Below are 19,395 nucleotides of genomic sequence, written 5' to 3' on the forward strand. Positions count from 1 at the left end.
TTCCCCCCCCCCCCCCCCAACCCCACCCCACCCCCAATTCTACAATTGTTCCTAAGTCTATGACGGGAAACTAAGATTTCATGTTTCTAATATTGGGAGATAGATCCGCTGTAATAATACTATTTTAAAAAAATCTCCCAAAATTTATTGTTACCACTAAATGTCCTCGTGGATGATAGAAAGCGCGCTAATATTGGGTTGACGAGTTACAACGGGCGTTCCTCATTCTCCCTGTCAGATCTATAATGGCTCCTAATTCTATGATGAGCGAGAGCGTACTAATCTAGGGTTGATGAGCTGCAGCAGACGGTCCTCATTCTATGGTTTTAATTTGGGGGAAAATAGTTAGACTTTGAAGAGAAAAAAGAAGATGAATAAAAGGAGGGGGATATTATTTAGTTCGGACAGAGATGGTAGAATTGTAATTAATACAATAACTATGAATTTACCTTTAAATTAGTCACATGATTCAGCGCATGAGAATATTTTTGGAAAATTCTTATAGTTGATTGACAGCCGATAGCGAACTATATATTTTTTTATAATTGAGGGTATCATTTTGCTCTGTTTTCAAACTTGGGCCATGTAATTTTTTTTTTAAGAAACAATGATCTACCTAACTGCATTTTAGCCTCATCTAAACTATAAGATTCACATATTTATGTTTAGTGTCTATCAAGTGTTGTACCGTCTAAAGCCACAAAATTTCCTGTCACAAAACATTTGACGGACACCTATTTGTGAAACCCAGGCTAGCAAGACACACATTTTTAATGTGGCCCACAAATCAGTTGGTAACGGTGTGGGCTCCGCTTCTAGAGGCCGAGCTCCACTCTCGAATCACGGGTCCCGTTCAAAATATATTTTGTCCTGGAGGCAATTTGTTAGATCAGATATGCAAGTGTAGAGGTGAATACACTTTAGATAGAGGAGGACTAAACTGAAATGAATATGACTTTTTGGAATGTTAGGGGACTAAATAAATCCCCTAAGCAGCTCTTAGTTAAACAGCATATTGTACAATAGCACCTTTCTTTTATTGCTCTCCTGAAAACAAAATTAAAGGATAAAAAATTACCTAGTATTACACAGAAAATTGCTGGAAGCTGGGAATGGATTTCAAATGTGAATAATACTGGAATTGCCAGAATCTTGCTATTGTGGGCTCCAAATGTTTTGGACATCCAGGAATCACTTTCCTCTCCCCAGCATATAACATGCACTGTCAAATGTAAAGATGGAAGAATTGATTGTATTATTTCATCAATATATGGTTTTAATCATTTGGAAGCTAGGAAAAATCTGTGGACTGAATTATCCCTTTTGCACCAATCTATTGGGAATACTCCTTGGCTATTATGTGGGGATTTTAATGCTATGCTCTCAAATGAGGAAAAACTTGGAGGTGCAAGTCTCACTGATACTTGTTTGGGTCAAAAGTTGATGTTTTCATTGTCATCGAATCTATTACAACTTTGGTCATTACAATAAACTCAAATGAAAAGAAAAGTTGATCTTTTTATAAGATCTCCTTTATACAATAAAAATAAAGATTACAACTCTTGTCAAACAGCGTAACGGACGTTTATCACCCGTTGCTTGCGTGGGAACTTTGCCTGTGCCGGGGACGTTAATATCCGTGGACCGCCACGGATCAGATCCGATTGACAGATTGGTGATCAAAGCTCTTACTTCACGAAGGAAGTAATCGCTGCAAGCGGTGATCTCGATCAAGCAAGATCATGGCTCTTCTCGAGATTTAAGACCAAGCTTAAATCCGGAGGAATAGGGGACGGGTCTCAGATCTCTCGAACTCCACTCTTTATGCACAGGAGATCGCCAAGATCTGCTAACCCTTGCTGTAAATTCGTGGCTCCACTTTCCAATTCGGCAGCGCTTCGCCCTCTTGATGTCCCCCCTAAAATGGAGGTATTTGACTCATATTTATAGGCCTCGGATGCGGTTATTTGGATGAGACCGATGGATTTTTTTGTATCTTCAGTTAACAACTGTACAACCACAATATCAGATCAGTTGGAACGCCCAGGAACACTCAAATCCCAAAAGAATCCGTCAAAGAACCAAAAAACCGAATTTTGACCGAACAGTCACCTGGTGGCTCGGCCGCCGAGTCACCTTTCAGTGATCTGGCTTTGGGCCGAACCACTGGTTCGACCGAGTCGTTTTGATGTGACTCGGCCGCCAGCGGCTTTTATTGGTTTTCCGGGTTTTGACTTGTTCCGTCGTTACGCGTATTTCGTCGTTTCGTTGATCTGTACGCTGTTTTGGTGGCCGATGAGCGTGCGGGACACTTGGAGGTGGCTGACGAGCGTACGGGCCAGTCGTTTTGCCATTCCGATGGACGATGAGTGTACGGCCCACTTAGAGCTGGCTGATGAGTGTGCGGGTCACCAGTTGGTTCATCGATTTAGTGGTAGATGGGCGTGCGGACCACTTGGTGGTCGGTGAGCACGCGGGTCACTTGGTTCGCCGATTTGATGGCTGATGAGCGTGCGGGTCACTTGGTGGTGGTCGATGAGCACGCGGGCCACTTGAAACTGGCTGACGAATGCACGGGCCACTTGGAGGTGGCCGATGAGCGCACAGGCCATTTGGTTTGCCGTTTTGCTTCATGTGTTCATCGGCGTCGGATAATCCCCTTAGACTTAGATAATGGCTTCATCACCTCCTCTCTGTCTCGAGCTGTGTGCGGATACCTATAGGCATTTTTAGACGTCTACAATACTGACACTGTTAACTTCAGTTCTTTCATTGATGTTTGCCAGCTCTCTCATCTAAAACCCACAGGATGCTTCTATACTTGGAACAACAAACAAGACACTAATACCAGGGTTTGGAGTAGATTAGATAGGGATCTGGTCAATGACTCCTGGATCCACTTTTATAACTCTAGTCATGTTGAGTTTTTGCTTCCAAGCTTCTCAGACCACTCTCCGTCGGTTCTCCTCACTGAGAACCAGATCACGAACGTCGTCAAACTTCAACTTGGTGCTTCCCGACGAGCTACTCACAGCTGTGACTGTAGCATTCCAACTCTCTCGTAGGGAAGACAAAAGTATCAACGCCCGAACTTCCTCATCAAACTCAATTTCAACTGAACTCAATTGGGTTGTAACCGTATTAAGTTCATTGAGGTGTTGTGCTACTGACGCGCCTTCCGCCATTTTCAGATTGAATAACCGCCGCATCAAATGAACTTTGTTCGCGGCTGATGGCTTCTCATACATGTTTGAGAGTGCTGTCATAAGACCTGCCGTGGTCTTCTCCTTCGCTATGTTGAACGCAACATTGCAAGTCAACGTCAATCTGATAACTCCGAGGGCTTGTCTATCTAGAAGGTTCCACTCTTCTTCCTTCATAGAACAACGTCAATCTGATAACTCCGAGGGCTTGTCTATCTAGAAGGTTTCACTCATCTGCCTTCATAGAATCTGACTTCTTCCCCAATAGTGGTTGATACAGATTTTTCTGATACAGATAATCCTCTATCTGTATTTTCCAGAATCTGAAATCTGTCCCGTCAAACTTCTCAAGTCTTATCTATCTAGAAGGTTCTACTCATCTGCCTTCATAGAATCTAGCTTCTTTCCCGATAGTGGTTGATACAGATTTTTCTGATACAGATAATCCTCTATCTGTATTTTTCAGAATCTGAAATCTGTTCCATCAAACTTCTCAAGTCTCATTTTTCCTTCATCTGCGGCCATGGCTCCTACTTGAATTTGATTTCCTCTAGATCGTTTCACGCTCTGATACCAGTTGTTGGGAATTTACCCGTCGGGGCTACACAAAACCCCTAATGCAGCAGAAACGCAGAATAGAAAAAGTACACAAAGATTTAACGAGGTTTGGCAACTGCCTACGTCCTCGGGAGCCACACACAGTAATTTCTTATTAATCTAACAAGAAATTACAATTCACGAGTGAATCTCAAACTTGAGATTCCTCAATAAATACAATCTTTCACTGTAGCTACGGTGAAGATTCCTCTCTCTTAAATAACACCCCCTCTTAATCCTCTCTTCAAATCTATCACAATAAATTCCTCCCATTTCTTAAATCCTTCCCAATCACGTGAGCACAGAAAAGGAAAGGAGAGAAAGAGAGATCGCTGGAGAGGAGAGAGGGAGATAGAGCCGCCACTGGAGTTGAGATCGCGAGAAGAAAAACGCTACAATGGGGCTAGGGTTTCGGGTTCCCTTTTATAGGGGAACACAATGACAGGCTGGCGACAGCGGGTGCCCAATCTCGCCTGCGGGCGAGCCACAATCTCGCCTGCAACATTTTCGCATGCGTCGACTTCTCCAGCAAGGAGTCGCTCGAGCTCGCCAACAGATCTCGCCATCAAGCTCGCCATATCCTGACCTTGAGCTCGCCTCGCCTGCAGCCCCCCTTTCGAGCTCGTCGCCACGAGCTCGCCAGATCTCGCTCGCCTGGACCGCGTCGCTAGAGAGTTTGCTTGTCGCCCCGCTCGCCTGCAAGGTTTGGTCGACACCCCAATTCTAACATAGGATATGCACTTTTTTTTCCCTTCAAGTTAGGGATTGGTCATGCACCCAAAAACTCTTTATTTCCTTGGAAATACTCCCTGCTGAAAACTTAGTAACATTGTGTTTTACCCTAGAACCATAGTACTGAGTTAATTATTGGAGTACTCCGTACGCTAATGCTCTTCATTTTTTTCTAGTAAACAAGTATAGTCACTAGCATATGCATGTGACGAAGTGACATGAAATTGTAAAGGGACCAATCGGAGCCAGTTGAACGGATTCTGCTCATTTTGTCTTTCATGCATGCGCTTATGATGTAATGTTCCCCAATGGTCCCATTATCTAGAACTTGTTGATACTTATTTTACTGTCATTGTCTGTGCTGATTAAAATGAATATGTTTGGTATCAAACACAAATTTAATGTCCGGTGACAATATGATTTATTCTTATCCACTTAATTAAAAGGAGATCATGTTCACATAAGTTGAATAATCAAGAGTTGATGATTTTCAAGTGACGACCATTTGAATGAGTGGATGGAAAGGAACCACCTCAACAAATTTATACTCAGTACATATGCGAGTATTAGTATAGAAATTAGATGTCGAACATAAGGAAAGTTTGTGTTTTGAATTTCTAAATTTGATCTTAGAAATATATGGAAAAGAAGGAGTGAAATATAGTGTGTAGAGAGGGAATTGTCATGAAATAAAAAAAAACTAATACTGTAAAGATAACACCGATAGTGCTTAGCACTAGCCCAAGACCGTAATACCCGAGAAACCCGAAAGAAACCAAGAGAATAAACCTCTAAGTATGAAGAAGAATATGAAGAACACTTAGAGAACACTTGAAAGACTTTTAGAGAAATGTAGAGGACTTATGAAGAGGAAGACTCTTTATTTGAACTTGCTTTATTCACTTGTTCAACTTTTTCTTCTTGCTTACAAATAAGAGAGGTGAGGAGGTATTTATAGCCTCCCAAAGATATGTTACAAAGGATCTAGATTCTTCTAATATCACCTCCATAGTTCCTAGATATTTTTCTAATCTCTAAAAATTTCTACATAATATCTAAATATTTTTATCACAAATTATCTAGATGTTTCTATACTATTATCTAGATATTTAGCTTAAAAATTTCTCTAGAACACTTTAAGGAGGTGATCAACCTTCTAGAGTGTTTCTAGAAAACCTCTAGAATTTGGACCTAATTTTGGGTTTGGTCAAACTTAGAATAATTCCATCATAAACCCAAAATTAAGCTTGATCCAAAATCAAGTTTAATTTCAATAAATACAAGAGAAGAGAAGGAGATAACAAGGAGATAAACAAAGAGAAAAGAGAATAAAGAGGAGATTAAAAAAGAAGGGGAATCAAGAAAAGAAATAGAAGTGGGAACAAAATAAAATCAAGAAAATCAAGAGAGAAAATAAGTCTAGAAAGAGTGAGGAAAAACAACTAGAAAAATGAGAAATATAAAATTGAATCTACTAATTAATTTTAATTAGAATTTATGAAACTATATATTCTCTTTTTAACATATTTAACTTTAGATTTATTAAACATATAATACCGATAAAACTGATCGTACATGAAACTATAAAAGTAGATCTCATAAAGATCATGAACTCTCAGAATAATATTTGAGAGGTTAGAGTTAAAGAGAATACATGATTATGCTAAGTTTTCTTAATCGCTCTTGGGATTTGATGAATATGCTTAAATTTCAACTTGTTAATTAGTTGTTAGTTATATATGTAGGATATAATTTTGAGCTGCTAACGAAAGGGCGGCTTGGTTAGTGGGATCACGCAAGGATTATACCTAAATGGTGAGGGTCTACGTGACTACGTCTGAGTTTGTCAGGAAATGTAGTCTCCGTCTGCGAAACGTGTTATCGCAAAATTGAATCTGGTCGTGATAATACAGCGCCACGTCAGAATGGTGGGCCGATCAGAATTCCGACAAAGAAAAGGACGGATTTGAGAAAGAGTTCGTGATTGGTGGGGTCCAGGACACTTAAACAATTATTTTAAAAACTCTGAAAAGTTAAAAAATTGTTACTACGATTCCTTTCAAGTCTTTTCATTGCTTATTTTGTTTTATTTTTTGATAAATTTTCATTGCTTATTTTAGAGAGTACAATTATTAGTTGTTGGGCGTACAGCCCTCACGTCGCAGAAGCGATATAACCCGAGAGAAAATCATGGTTTTTATTTTCACAAAAGCTCAATAGACAACCTCTATATTCCCGTTTCACAAAAGAAACAAGAATAGAAAGTGAAATATCTCAACAAAGTGAAATATACACTCTTCCTCTTATCAGTTCTAGGACTGAATTATCGAGGAAGCTTACAAGCAGTAGTCAACACCCAGAAAACAACAAAGACACGAGATTTACGTGGTTCGACAAACTTGCCTACGTCCACGGGAGGGGTGAGGGGAGATTCCACTATGACGAGATTTACGTGGTTCGACAAACTTGCCTACGTCCACGGGAGGGGTGAGGGGAGATTCCACTATGAGGAGAATACCGACGACTTGTACATCCACGGGAGGGGTGAGGGGAGATTCCACTATGAGGAGAATACCGACGACTTGTACAATCCACAAGCTCGTCCCAAAGATAAAACTATGATTTTTATCCAAAAAAATTAACATCTCTCTTGTAAAATCCCTCCAAAGTTGTCTCCTTAAGATCTCTATTTTCTAGCCGCCAAAAATACTCTTGTTTTCTTCTCTGCAGCTAAAAAAATCCTCTGTCTGCAACCGGCAAAAAATTCAACTGTTTTTCTCCCGTGCTTTTTCTCCCATACAAAACCCTAGGAAAAAAGACCGTCCTATATTTATAACAGAGCTCGACAATTGGTTCGTGGGCCGCACCCGCGCTCATGGGCTTGCCGCCCGCTTGCTGCTCCGCGCTCGTGCGTAGTGGCCCCCCGTTCACATTAGTAACAACTAAAATTTTTAGTACAATTATTTGTAACGACTAAACTTTTTTCTATTTTAAATACAAAATTAATCACAAGTGGGCACGTAACTATCCGAATTCATCGATTTTTTTACGAACAAACAAGAACTACTAGATTCTTTATTGAAAACCAACTTTACATTCCACTATTCTACCAATTAAACAAAGATTTAAAATTATCTATACTAATTACTAATATATTAAAAATTTAACGACGGTAGAAAATTTTGAAGGATATGGGAAATTGTCTTTCATTTCGCTAAAGACACAGAGGACAATTTGGTTATTTCACACAATCTATTTTCTATTCTTTTCTTTTCTTTCTCTTTCTTTATTTCTAGAGCTTTCTAAAGTGTATCATAACGCAAACTAAGTAAAATAATTATTTTTATCTATAACTATATATTTATTCAAGAAAGCTAGCCTTTTGCATTACTTTTTTGATGTTATACCCTTTTTTTTTGTCACAATTTCTATAAATACATGCATGCTCTTACGTCTTCACTTTTTACAATATTTAATTGTAACGGGCAAACTGGTAAAATGGTAAAGTATAAGATTCAAACACATGATCTCACAAAATCCTCTCATTAACTTCCCATGAAATGTTTTAAAAAATAAAAAATATATATTTCTATTAGTTAAGAAAAGCCTCAATTCTGGGCATGTGAGCTTCAGTTTTTTTTAATGCCCTAGAAACTAATTAATAGTATCTCAAAGCAAATTTCAAAGGCAGAGGAGGAATAGTCGTCCTTGAACATAACCAAATTAACAAAATTCCCACTAACACTCAACCTCCTTCCACGTTTAATATTTTTGAACACCGCTATATATCCAACTTCAGTTACATTTATAATATGCCGGTTTATAAGAGAAGCGTACGTAGAGGTGGGCTCTTAAAATATTACTGTTGTTTCTGGCTACAATTTTTAAACGTTGATGCTGATCGATGGTATTATTCTCAGGAGGAAGCAATTCCCAAGATCCAAAAGTCAGTCTTCCTTCTCTTTTTTTATTTTTTATTTTTACCAGGTAAGGATATCTATATATGATTTCCTTTATATCAAGCAAAAGAGAGATCTTGAGAGAAGTAGGTATGTCAAACAAATTATTATTTATTGTCATTTGTTAAGTTGGTGCTAATAATCTTTTTCATACAAATATATACGTATTGTATCATGCACGCATCTTCGCGTGCAATCGGAGTACTAGTTGTATATTATAAAAATATATAAATATGAAAAATAAATGTCTTTTCCGTGTAAATAAGTACAATAAAAACAATAATATATTAGAATTTCAATATAGTCCAATATAGATATTATCAAAAATGTATATCTAAATACATAGCTCAAAATAATTAAAATAGTCTGAAGATGAAATACAAAAGAAAATCTTCTCAATAACATATCTAGGAAAATTTTGTCATTATTCAAATTAAAATATGTATCATTGCCAATTTTGAATAAGATAAGATAAAAATATCATATACTAAACATATGAAGACCGGTGTGTAGTTTTTGTGCCGACTTCGCACGTACTTTCCGATCACCTCCAATCTCCGTTTCCTCCGATTTCTTCTTTGGTGACTAGCCTTACATGTTGCCTATCACCTCCAATTTGTATCACGCTCTAACTCGGTCTCTATCTCTCTCGGTAACGTCCGAAACATCGCTCGACGGCAGCAGCGAGCAGAAAATAGCAGCGCCGTGCCGACTTCGCGTGCGTTTTTCGACCACCTCCGGTCTCCGTTTTCACCACCGCCTTCACCGGTGTGTAGCCCTTTATATTGTCTATCACATGGTATCTTTCTTTCACTTTGGCTCATTTTCTATCTCTCGTTATATCGCTTCGAATATTGTTAGTTTTAACTTGCCCAACTAGCTAGAACTAACATAGGGAGATGAGAGAGCTGGGTTTGAGGGATTGAAGAGATGGGATAAGGTTATTTTGAGGATTTTAGCTTAGCTGGCATGTAATAATTGCTAAAAAAGGACTGTAGTACAAAGTGTCACACTTCAAGGGGCTGAATCACATGGGGGAAACTAAGAGGGGCTGCAGCACATGAAGTTTCTGTTTTTGGGGCCTGGATACATTTTTCCCTAAAAACAATAATATATTAGAATTTCAATATAGTCCAATATAGATATTATAAAAAATGTATATCTAAATACATAGCTCAAAATAATTAAAATAGTCTGAAGGTGAAAATCTTCTCAATAACATATCTAGGAAAATATGTATCGTTGCCAATTTTGAATAAGATAAGATAAAAATATCATATACTAAACGAGCAAATATCCTAAAAGAATCTTAGAAATATATATGACACTTTAGGGTGTTAAAATGATATTATTATATATAATTAGAATAACTAATTAAGCCTTAATGTTAATTGCGCATTTATCTGTACCTGCAATAATGCTGCTAGATTGTTAAAGATCTCTTGAATTTATGACGATGTCATAAATCCAATAGCCAAACAGGGACTGTCCATCAAGATGGGCAATGGTGTGAAAGAGCCTCTTATACGTATAAAGTTGTGATACTCCAATAAAAGTTAAAAATAATGATAACTTTTTTTTTCTACGCGATACATTTGAGAATGTATGGGTAGAGTATGTGTGGAGAGCCTCTTTTTACACATGTGAGAATGTTTCATAAAAGCCATGACACACACACACACATATGTATATATGTATGTATGTATATGTCAAGAGTGTTAACACATATATGTAACAAAACTCATGACACATATGTGTGTCAAGAATAGTGATACATAGTTGTGTCTAGACCATTAAAATATAAAGAGTATCATCATTCAACACTATAACTTCTAAGAAGGTTACCCATCGTAAGATTACTCTAGCTCACCAAAGCACACCTCACTATGGAGGTTTTTTTTAGGTAAACTATGGAGGTTTTTCAGCTTATACACTATTATAAATGTTTCATTAACACCATAATTAAAATTTAAGATTTATTATTTAAGCCTATGAATAGATCCTCTTACAATCGATATTGAACTATTAGTATTTTTAATTATATTTAATTGTATATTTAACGATACAAATATGCGTCGTGATTTGTTACATTTTTATTTGTGTCAATATTGTTTAATCCTTTGCAAATAAAATAATATTTTTATTTGTGTTATAAAACAAGTGTAGACACATACAAGTTTTCTTATAGTGTAAAAATGGCCATGACTCACTTTGGCCAAGAAATACATATTTGTTAGTCTTTGGTCCGAGCTTAGGCCTTCTGATATCTTGAATTCGAACATATGCAAGACACCCCCACATTTTGAGATTATCCAAAGGGTATGGATATCCCAACCATAACTGATGAGGAGTACTATCAGTTTTGGAATAGGGTACTCTGTTTAGAATCCAGTTTAGCATCAGCAAAGCCTCTCCCTAATAGTAGGTAGGTAAACCAGATGTGATTAGCATCGAATTCATTATCTCGGTCAATGTGTAGTTCTTCCTTTCTACAATCCCATTAGATTACGGAGAATACGAAGCAGTAGTTTCAGCAATGATTCCATGTTCCTTGAAGTATGCTTCCGATTTCTTAGATCGGTACTCTCCTCCATTGTTGCTCCTGAGTCTTTTCACCTGCAGTCCAAGCTGCTTCTCCACTCGAGTCCGAAACTCGACAAACTTGCTGAAGACTTCATCTTTAGATTTCAGCAGGTAAACATGGTAAAAGTGAGAATGGTCGTCAATGAAGGTGATGAAGTACTTCTTGCCGCCACGAGTGACGAAGCTCTTGAAGTCACAAGTATCTGAATGAATCAGATCCAATAGGTTGGTGCTCCTCGTGACACTTGAAAATGGCTTCCTCATCAGCTTTTCTTGCTCGCAAACTTCACATTTCTTAGGTTTATTACCCCCATATTTTGAAACTAATCCTAAATTTTCCATGCTAGACAATTTTCTATAATTTACATGTCATAACCTATTATGCCATAATACATGGGAGTAAGTAGAAGAGGATACTTCATTTATAACCAAGTTAGGTGCAATAGTACTGATCTTATATATGCCATCAGTATGATATGCATTGCCAAAATATATTTTCTTAAAGGATAATATAGCCTTACCTCTTTGGAAATCCAATCTCATACCTGCATCACATAGCAGGCTTCCAGAGACTAAGTTTTTGGCAATTGAGGGAACATGTTTCACATCCTTCAATATGAGAGTCTTTCCTGAAGAGAGAGTCAGCACCACAGTTCCAGCTCTAAGAACAGAAACCACGGAACGATCAACCATTGATACGTTTTCTTTGGCAGCAACATAAGAAGAGAATACATCTCTATTGGAGAAAACATGACAAATAACACATATGTCTAACCACCAATCAGCGATATTGCTGTTAGGAGTTGTTACCTGGAAGATCATAGTCACACAATCATCAACTTGATTAACATTATGTGTAATTTCTTTCTTTGGTGCTTTGCAGTCCTTGGTAAAATGTCATTGCTTCCCACAATTGAAGCATTTACCGTTCTTCTTGAACTCTTTCTTCTGAACGTTCAGGTTCTTTGGATTCTGGTTCTTCCTTTTGTTAAAAAACTTCTTCTTGTTGTTGTTTTTTTGGTAAATGAAAACTTCTTCTTGTTGTTGATAGATGAATTATTACCCTTCTCAGAGTTAGCAGTCACCATGTTAGTAGACGCCTGACAATTTGTAAACTAATGACCTATTCGTCTGGGTTCTTTTCTTATGGTGAAGTTAAGAGAAGCTTGTTCAACCCTTTTTAATTTACTCCCCATCACAAATATAAAAACTTATAGCTAGCAGTGCAGCGCATGCTCATGGTCACCCGGCCATCCCTGCTGGCATGAGTACTGTTAATTAACAATCTACAGAAGACATTAATGCCCATTTATATATAAGACGTTACATTAATTACGACAGACGTATATATAGAATCTTCTGCACTCGAACATCACACCCACGCACTGCATATATATATTTGCGTTCACAGAACTCTAATTATTACCGTGACACATTATGACAACACAAACCTTCTATATATCTCCCACTAGCTAGCTAGAAACTTTGAAGTCTCCGATGGATATCATCGAAACGAAACAAGCTGAACACCACACCAGAATCACACCACAACTAATTAATTAAGCAACAACAAGATTGCAGGCTCTTTTAACACCAAGACTAGCATTCAACCATGCAGTAGCAAGAATATTCCACGAAGTACAGACACACATATATAGCTAGGCACACTTGTATCCCTCAGGGACCTTCTTCCCGCAGTAGTTAAGGAGCAGGCTGAGACTCACCGGGACGTTCAAGTTAAGGCCCAAGACGTTGGCCTTGATCGCTGTGCAGAGGCAAGCAGCAGCCTCGAGATCAGCCAAGCCCTGAAGAAAGCTGCAGCATGGCGTCTTAGGGGACTTGCCAACGTTGATGTTGATGAGTCCACCAAGAACGTCAGCACAAGCTCCAAGCTTCAATGTATCACGAGGGCATGAGCCGTGATGATGACGCGGCCTTGGTGTTGGTTGAGGCTGAGGCTTGGTGGGCTCCGGAGGGCAAGGGGCCGAGTTGCAAGAGGCTAGAGAGAAGAGGAGGAGGAGGAGGTTGAGGGTGAGGAGGAGAGCGGTGGTAGAGGCCAAGGCCTTGTTTGATGAAGCTGCCATTCTCAAAGAAGAGAGGAACTAACTTCTGTGAATTGAAGAGAGATGGAAGAGGAGCTTAAGGTTTTATAGGAGCTAGGGTACGTCTTGGAGTTTTGTGAAGGTGGGCAATGGGCATGCATGTGAATGTGTTGGCACCAACATGGACCTGCTGGCATTCATCATGCAATTTGGGGGGTAGGGTTTGGGCCGGCCTTCGATCGGGATATTTCGTTCTTCGTGGCTGTAGTTCTCCATCTAGGGGGAGAGAGAGAGAGAGAGAGAGAGGGGGGGAGAGAGAGAGAGAGAGAGAGAGAGAGAGAGAGAGAGATGAATTATGTAATCCGCACTGCAGTCAGATCATGCTTGGATAGTTAGAGTCATGCTTGGATATTGAAGGTGTTATATTATTCCGGCTTATAAATATTATGATCAAGTTGCATTATGAAAATAATAAGCAATAAGATGAGTGCATGCATGCAAGAGTTCCTCATCCCCACCAGATACAGCCATTGCGCCAGCTACTCATTCAGTACTACGGTTAAGAGCACAAAACCCTTACTGTACAAGTGGACTAGAAATATAGGGAAAAATCCTTATCAACCAATATGAAAAAATAAGAGACGTACGAGAGAAAATCTCAGTGGAAGGACCACATAGTATTTAAACAGCTTGGACTCATAAGCATTTTTGGCCAAACTTGCTCCGAGTACGCCAAAAGGTGCAAGGACTTCAACCTCAATTTGTTAGTATATAGACTAAACTTGCGACTGGCTCAACTTGAACACCACGAGAAAGATTGAATTATGAGTGATACCAACCTTCCAATTAATTAATTAACTTTCTTTTGCATGGACAAATCAACGCAAACTACGACACACAGCCTACATAGAACAAAATACATACATACATACTCGGCATTTGACAAAACTCATACTTATTCAATTCAATACTTTATATCACAGCACTACGGATGAATTTTGCCGAACCACGACAAAAGGAGAAGAGACGTCAACCTAGAAATTGGTAAAAGATAGCTGCAGTTGGATGGATGTGTGGACTGATGTGTGGATCTCTTTGTAGAGCTAGCCGCACATCAATTAATGGACCAGGCCAATGCTGCTTTGTTTGACAATATCGCTATATATCAATTCGGGGAAAAAAAATCTGGCATATATCTTGTTGGGACAAACCCGGGATCCAATAGAGCATGGTCGTAGTAATAATAGAGCAAAAATAAAAATAAAATGATAGACACGCAGATTTACGTGATTCGACACAAAATCGCCTTCATCCACGGGTAAGGATAGAAGAATCAACTATGAAGAGAAAACTCTGGAGTTACAATCTCTCTTTACAAGGAGATACTCTCTCTTTTCTATTTTTTTTTTCTCTCTCACTCTTCTATAAGAGAAGTTGTTTCTGGGATGAGTTTTTACTTAAGTATTTGGAGCCTATTTATAGGGTTTTGGAAAAACACTATGTGTAATAAAATATTAATATTTTTTTATGCTGTGGGGCCCACCATTTTTTATTTTCTTTTCATCTTCAAACTTTGCTGCAGCCCACACGCCCCTTTTCTTCCTCTTTTCAACATTTGTGGTTGTGGCCACTTTTGGTGCTGTGGCTGCGTTAGGCGCCTGACACATCTAAAGATAAATTGTATACTATGAACTACTAACATGGACATTTTGGCAAATTTATAACTTGTGGTACAGAAAGGCTAAATTACAATAACCATTTTCACTTCCCATGCTTGCTTCATACACATTGGATGGTCGATTTTTTTTCTTTCTCCCGCGTATGTGAATCACTCCCAGTTATACACAACTTGCGTGGCGCCTGGGTGCTAACTCATTTTTTACCAGTAAAATGAAAGCATACGATCTTAGTCCAGTGCGGCCTTGGCATCATCCTAATGACCAAAGTTTCTACATGTAAAATGCAAATCTTTTTGACATAACTATCATTATTACGATTCATCAAATCACAAATGCTACCTACAAATTAACAACGCCGCAAACTTGACAAAATTGTTCCTTTCTAGTTTCAAGGCATATAACTTCAAGGAGAAAAAAAAGTTCCGGGGAAACGGAGGGACTTACAAAGGGGATTTTTCAGGCTCATTCAAAGCAGCAAGTAAGTCCTAATTAAACTCCCAAAGAAAGTCAATCCTCCTCCACAAACCCAACCCAAAGCCTCATACTTAGCAATACAATTCGAAGGGAATTAGGGTTAATTAGGCAGATGACCAAAAACCCTAAAAATCTCGAATCATTCCGATGGTGGGAGCGAGTTGATCAACGCAGGGCTCAGGGAACGGCGTTCCATTGTGCCAAACGAGCTCATCATTAACAGGGAGCTACAGCAAGATCAAAAAATAAATAAAAAAACCCTAAAAAAATCAAAATTTTATATAACTATAGAGCCATCAGGGATCCGATAATAAACTAGAGAGGGGAATAGACAAGGTTACGGGCTTGTTGCGGGAGGAGTCCAAGACTGCTCAATTTCCCCGGCCATTTTTCTGTTGCTTCTACTTGGCGCTGCTCAATTTTGAAGGCACATGTAAGAGTTTTCAAGCGCGTGTAATTCAGGTCAGATGTTCCCTAAACCTGAGGACTGTTATCTCTTTCATCTAGGCCCATGACGATAAGAAATAGATGAATTGTGGGGGGGATGATAACCAGAGTAAATTAACATAAAATTTATCTATAGGAGTTAAAATAGTTAACAAACTATTTATCTATAGCGCTTGCAACATTGTATTTCTAAATGATTTCTGTAGGTTTAGTTAGCTCTAAATGAGCAAAAGAACTTATCTCATAGAGGGAAGTGACAAGGGACCATCTTTCAGCAGCTTGTCCTTTGTGATGTATGACCAACATTTCCTTTGAGATATAATTGCAGGCCACTGGTGAAACAAAGCTAAACATGCAAATTAGCAGAAAGCCAAAAACTAACAGAAAAACATTATAATTAAAAACACACTGCACGGTACAAATCCCTGGCAGGAGTCAAGTAAATAGATACAACAATGCTACATATGCAGCGAGAAGTTTTTCAGTTGTAGTTATCACTGGGGTTTCGCAAGGGTTATCACACGATGATGGCCAATGCGAATTTCCTGAATGCGACCGAGATGACGGAGAACCTGCGGATTGCAAAAAGTATTCAGCTATGCCCTTTTCCAGAGAACCAAAAGGATATGGAGCCGCACAATAAAGTAAAAGATTTGAGCTAAGGTAGAATGACGCATGAACAAACCATTCAAACAGAAATCCTGCAATCTGAATGAATGTAGAAGATGGGCGCATGTGGAAAGGTATGTTTATCTGTGTACGCCTATTTGGAATCAACTACTTACAGTTAAAATTGCTTTCCCGGTGTTGTCAAGCTTTAGTCCTGGTCCTTTAATATCAGTCTCAAGAAAAAAATGCTTCCCCCTCACTGTTTCTGCCGTTGCGATGTCTCTAAGTTCCTGCATTTTATCATGGGCATGTGTATAAAGTCATAGAGTTAAGCCACCAGTAATTCATAGTATTTGCACATGTTAATAATATGTGAAGAACTGTGTTGGCATCGTTGCACGGAAGCAGCATTGAAATTATTTACCAGAGCTTTTTCCCAAGTGTCTTCTGTCAACTGCAAAAGGTTGAAGAGAATAAGAAAGCCAGAACAAATCTGCGAGAACATTACAAGAAATTCAAACCTTCTTCTTCGGGGCTGTAATGAGCTGAAAATTTGCATCAGCGAGTGTAGCAATCTCATTAATAGCAATGTTGACCTTGTCGAATGTGAGCCTCCCCCTCATATAACTAGAATGGACCCAAAAGACATGGAATCACTAATTATTGATGATGAAGGCATGTCAAATTTTATCAATCTATTTATTGATATCAATGAATACTTCAGCAAGTATATAGAGCCTACAAGGGCTTAATTTAGCTATTATCAGAATCATTAATTACTGATGAGTAAGTTAATAACATACAATAAATTATTGATGAGTAAGTTAATGACATACAATAGGGTTATACTAAAGCGTACTCCACCCACCCTATAAAGTATACCTAGCTGCAAGTGATATGAATTTTTATCACTACCTTAGTCCAGCAAGCATATCTGATTATCGTCAATCAGAAATCATGAATTTGAAATTAATTTAAACCTTGTTTCCTCGAAACTTCACTGTGATCGTCATCAATTAGAAGTCATTCCTCATCAAAACAGTAATTGGAAAAGTTCCTTGTCAAAACTGATCAAGTCCTTATGACAGGCAATCAACCACCAAAACTTGATAATTTGCACTCGACAGGAATGGCAATGAACAAAGAGGTTGATAGCTACCCAGTAACTTCAGGGAAGAAATGAGAACTCACGATGACAAGGAATCAAGCTCCTCGGAAGTGACATACCAACGAGGTGCTGAGCTTCGAACCTTCTTCTCCTGCAACAGCAGATGGATAGATCAGTTAAAGCGCACACAAAATCTGTCATAATATTTTCCGCATAAGAGTCCTTCCCAAAAGTGTACTTGGCAGTGTTTTCTCCCCAGTCTTACACGGGAAGGACTCCTGCCAAACTTTCCACGCATGAGATGCACACAAACACATGCACACACCCGCACTACACAACGGCCCCACAAGCACGATTACATGAGCATGCATGCACAGGCATGCATATAGATGTGCCTTTTATCAGTGGAAGAGTTTAACCTTCATATGTCGTTCTTTGAGTAGCTTCCCAAAGTTTATAGGAAGTAGAAGTAATTTCCACGGGACGATACAGAAGTTTAAGAAAATAATTAACCTGCTGAGGGTAAGCAACCTTATGATTTTATACACGTTTGGCATCAGATTGGAGAAGGATCTTGGCCTCTTATAATTCAAACTTATTCACAACAATTTAAACGACAACATAACAAGTTGGGGAGATGTACCGTATCAAATATCAAGAGCAACAAAAAAACTCCACCCGAAAGTTTCGAATCTAAAAACTGAGCTCACTGAAGTCAAGACTCCATACCTTGGGCAATGGAACAGGCTCCTCCTTGAGCTCCAGAGTTTCATACGGGTGATCATAATTCGGTACGTCAATTAGAGAACTACAACACAGCAATATTTTATTTTCTTCAAAGGACAACAAACAAACGAGGTTTCTTAGAAAAAAAAAATAATGATAATAAGTTGTATGGAAACGGTTAAGTACCGAGAAGGGGTCTGCTCAGGCAACACCATGGCCTCTCGCATACCGGAGGGGACGTTTGCGAGCATTTGTTGCAACTTCCTCTGCTGACGCAAGGATAGCTCAATGATTTTCTGAATGAAGAACATCGAAATCAATAAAAACAAATTCAAAATAAACCCAATAAAATCCAATTCAAAATAAACCCAAATCGAATCCAGTGCCGTCAGATGATGAAGAGGAGAAGCAACTTTAGCCTTAGGAATGGCGCTCCTCTCCTCTTGCAATCGGTCCTTGATGGATTGGATCTGAGATTCCATGGCCTTCAGGGTCGTATCAGCTTGCGAGAGGTCCGGCACGCTGGTGGCTGGGTACACTGAGGGAATCGCCGATGAACTAAAGAAATTAGGTTTCCAATGAATTTAAATCGAAGAGTTTGAGATCGCTCGAGAGAGAGAGAGAGAGAGAGATTACTGTTGCGGGCGATGACGAGATCTTGAAGCTCGACGATGCGAGTGTTGAAGGAAGAGACGAGGGAATCGAGGGAGGAGCCCGCTTGCTTCAGATCCATGGCGATCGATTCTCTCTCTCTCTCTCTCTCTCTCTCTCTCTCTCTCTCTCTCTCTCTGTGCTTTGCTTTGCTTTGCTTTGCTTTGCTCTGCTCTTTCTGATTCTATTGCAAACTGAAATTAGGGTTTTCATTCTCCCCTTTCTCTGGCTTTGCGTTTCGAAACCAAGTCCAAGTCTCCTTTGGCGGGAAAGCGTAAAAAAATTGAAGAGATATGGGCCGCTTAAAATGGAAGAGATGGGCCAAAATGGATCGAAGGCCCCTGAAGACAAGTAGACGTATAAGCATACTGCGCATCCTGTTCATATAGTACATTCTGCCTTGCATTTAACTTATCCGCCAAATTAATCTTAAATCCACTTCGAATTTCAACAGCACGGTATTTTGTTGTGGCTTGCTATGTTTTTCGTTATAAGCAGTTAGATATACATTGTTTTTTTATAGTAAATGTTTAAACATTTATTTTCTTAGATTTTCACTCTAATGATGACAAGGCATCAGGCGAG

At 38.9% G+C, this 19,395-nt stretch overlaps 3 protein-coding genes across 6 annotated transcripts in view; all 3 read right to left on the minus strand.

The window, feature by feature from the left end:
• Positions 1–1,184, minus strand: part of LOC109825370 — a 2,954-nt gene extending 1,770 nt beyond the window's left edge. Inside the window, 2 exon segments of the mRNA XM_020392227.1 lie at positions 1,030–1,047; positions 1,137–1,184. Coding sequence (XP_020247816.1) covers positions 1,030–1,047; positions 1,137–1,184 — 66 coding nt within the window.
• LOC109825355 (14 kDa proline-rich protein DC2.15-like) lies at positions 12,615–13,175 on the minus strand. The gene has a single exon (XM_020392204.1). It carries the CDS (start codon positions 13,156–13,158, stop codon positions 12,733–12,735), a length of 426 nt encoding a protein of 141 aa, XP_020247793.1. The 5' UTR covers positions 13,159–13,175; the 3' UTR covers positions 12,615–12,732.
• On the minus strand, positions 16,095–18,997 carry LOC109825298 (spindle and kinetochore-associated protein 1 homolog). Of its 4 annotated transcripts, none has more exons than XM_020392124.1 (9): positions 18,796–18,996; positions 18,546–18,697; positions 18,346–18,455; positions 18,163–18,241; positions 17,517–17,584; positions 16,847–16,952; positions 16,750–16,779; positions 16,502–16,615; positions 16,095–16,288 (listed from the first exon to the last, which is right to left on the minus strand). In XM_020392124.1, exons 1-9 carry the CDS (start codon positions 18,890–18,892, stop codon positions 16,211–16,213), a joined length of 834 nt encoding a protein of 277 aa, XP_020247713.1. In that variant the 5' UTR covers positions 18,893–18,996; the 3' UTR covers positions 16,095–16,210. The 4 variants fall into 4 exon arrangements, with proteins under 4 accessions (XP_020247713.1, XP_020247712.1, XP_020247714.1 ...); XM_020392123.1 differs by having other exon boundaries at positions 18,528–18,697; XM_020392125.1 differs by having other exon boundaries at positions 18,573–18,697; positions 18,796–18,994.

The sequence above is a fragment of the Asparagus officinalis genome, chromosome 10 (genome assembly GCF_001876935.1).
Source record: "Asparagus officinalis chromosome 10, Aspof.V1, whole genome shotgun sequence".
Taxonomy (NCBI): Eukaryota; Viridiplantae; Streptophyta; class Magnoliopsida; order Asparagales; family Asparagaceae; genus Asparagus; species Asparagus officinalis.

Excerpts from the sequence above, each read along its gene's own strand:
- LOC109825298 (XM_020392122.1), bottom strand. The coding sequence starts at position 18,892 with ATGGATCTGAAGCAAGCGGGCTCCTCCCTCGATTCCCTCGTCTCTTCC. Across the intron at positions 16,953-17,516 it reads GAGCTTGATTCCTTGTCATC|TTATATGAGGGGGAGGCTCA; the intron begins GTGAGTTCTCAT and ends GGTCCATTCTAG. Across the intron at positions 16,616-16,749 it reads ACACTTGGGAAAAAGCTCTG|GAACTTAGAGACATCGCAAC; the intron begins GTAAATAATTTC and ends GATAAAATGCAG.
- LOC109825355 (XM_020392204.1), bottom strand. The coding sequence starts at position 13,158 with ATGGCAGCTTCATCAAACAAGGCCTTGGCCTCTACCACCGCTCTCCTC.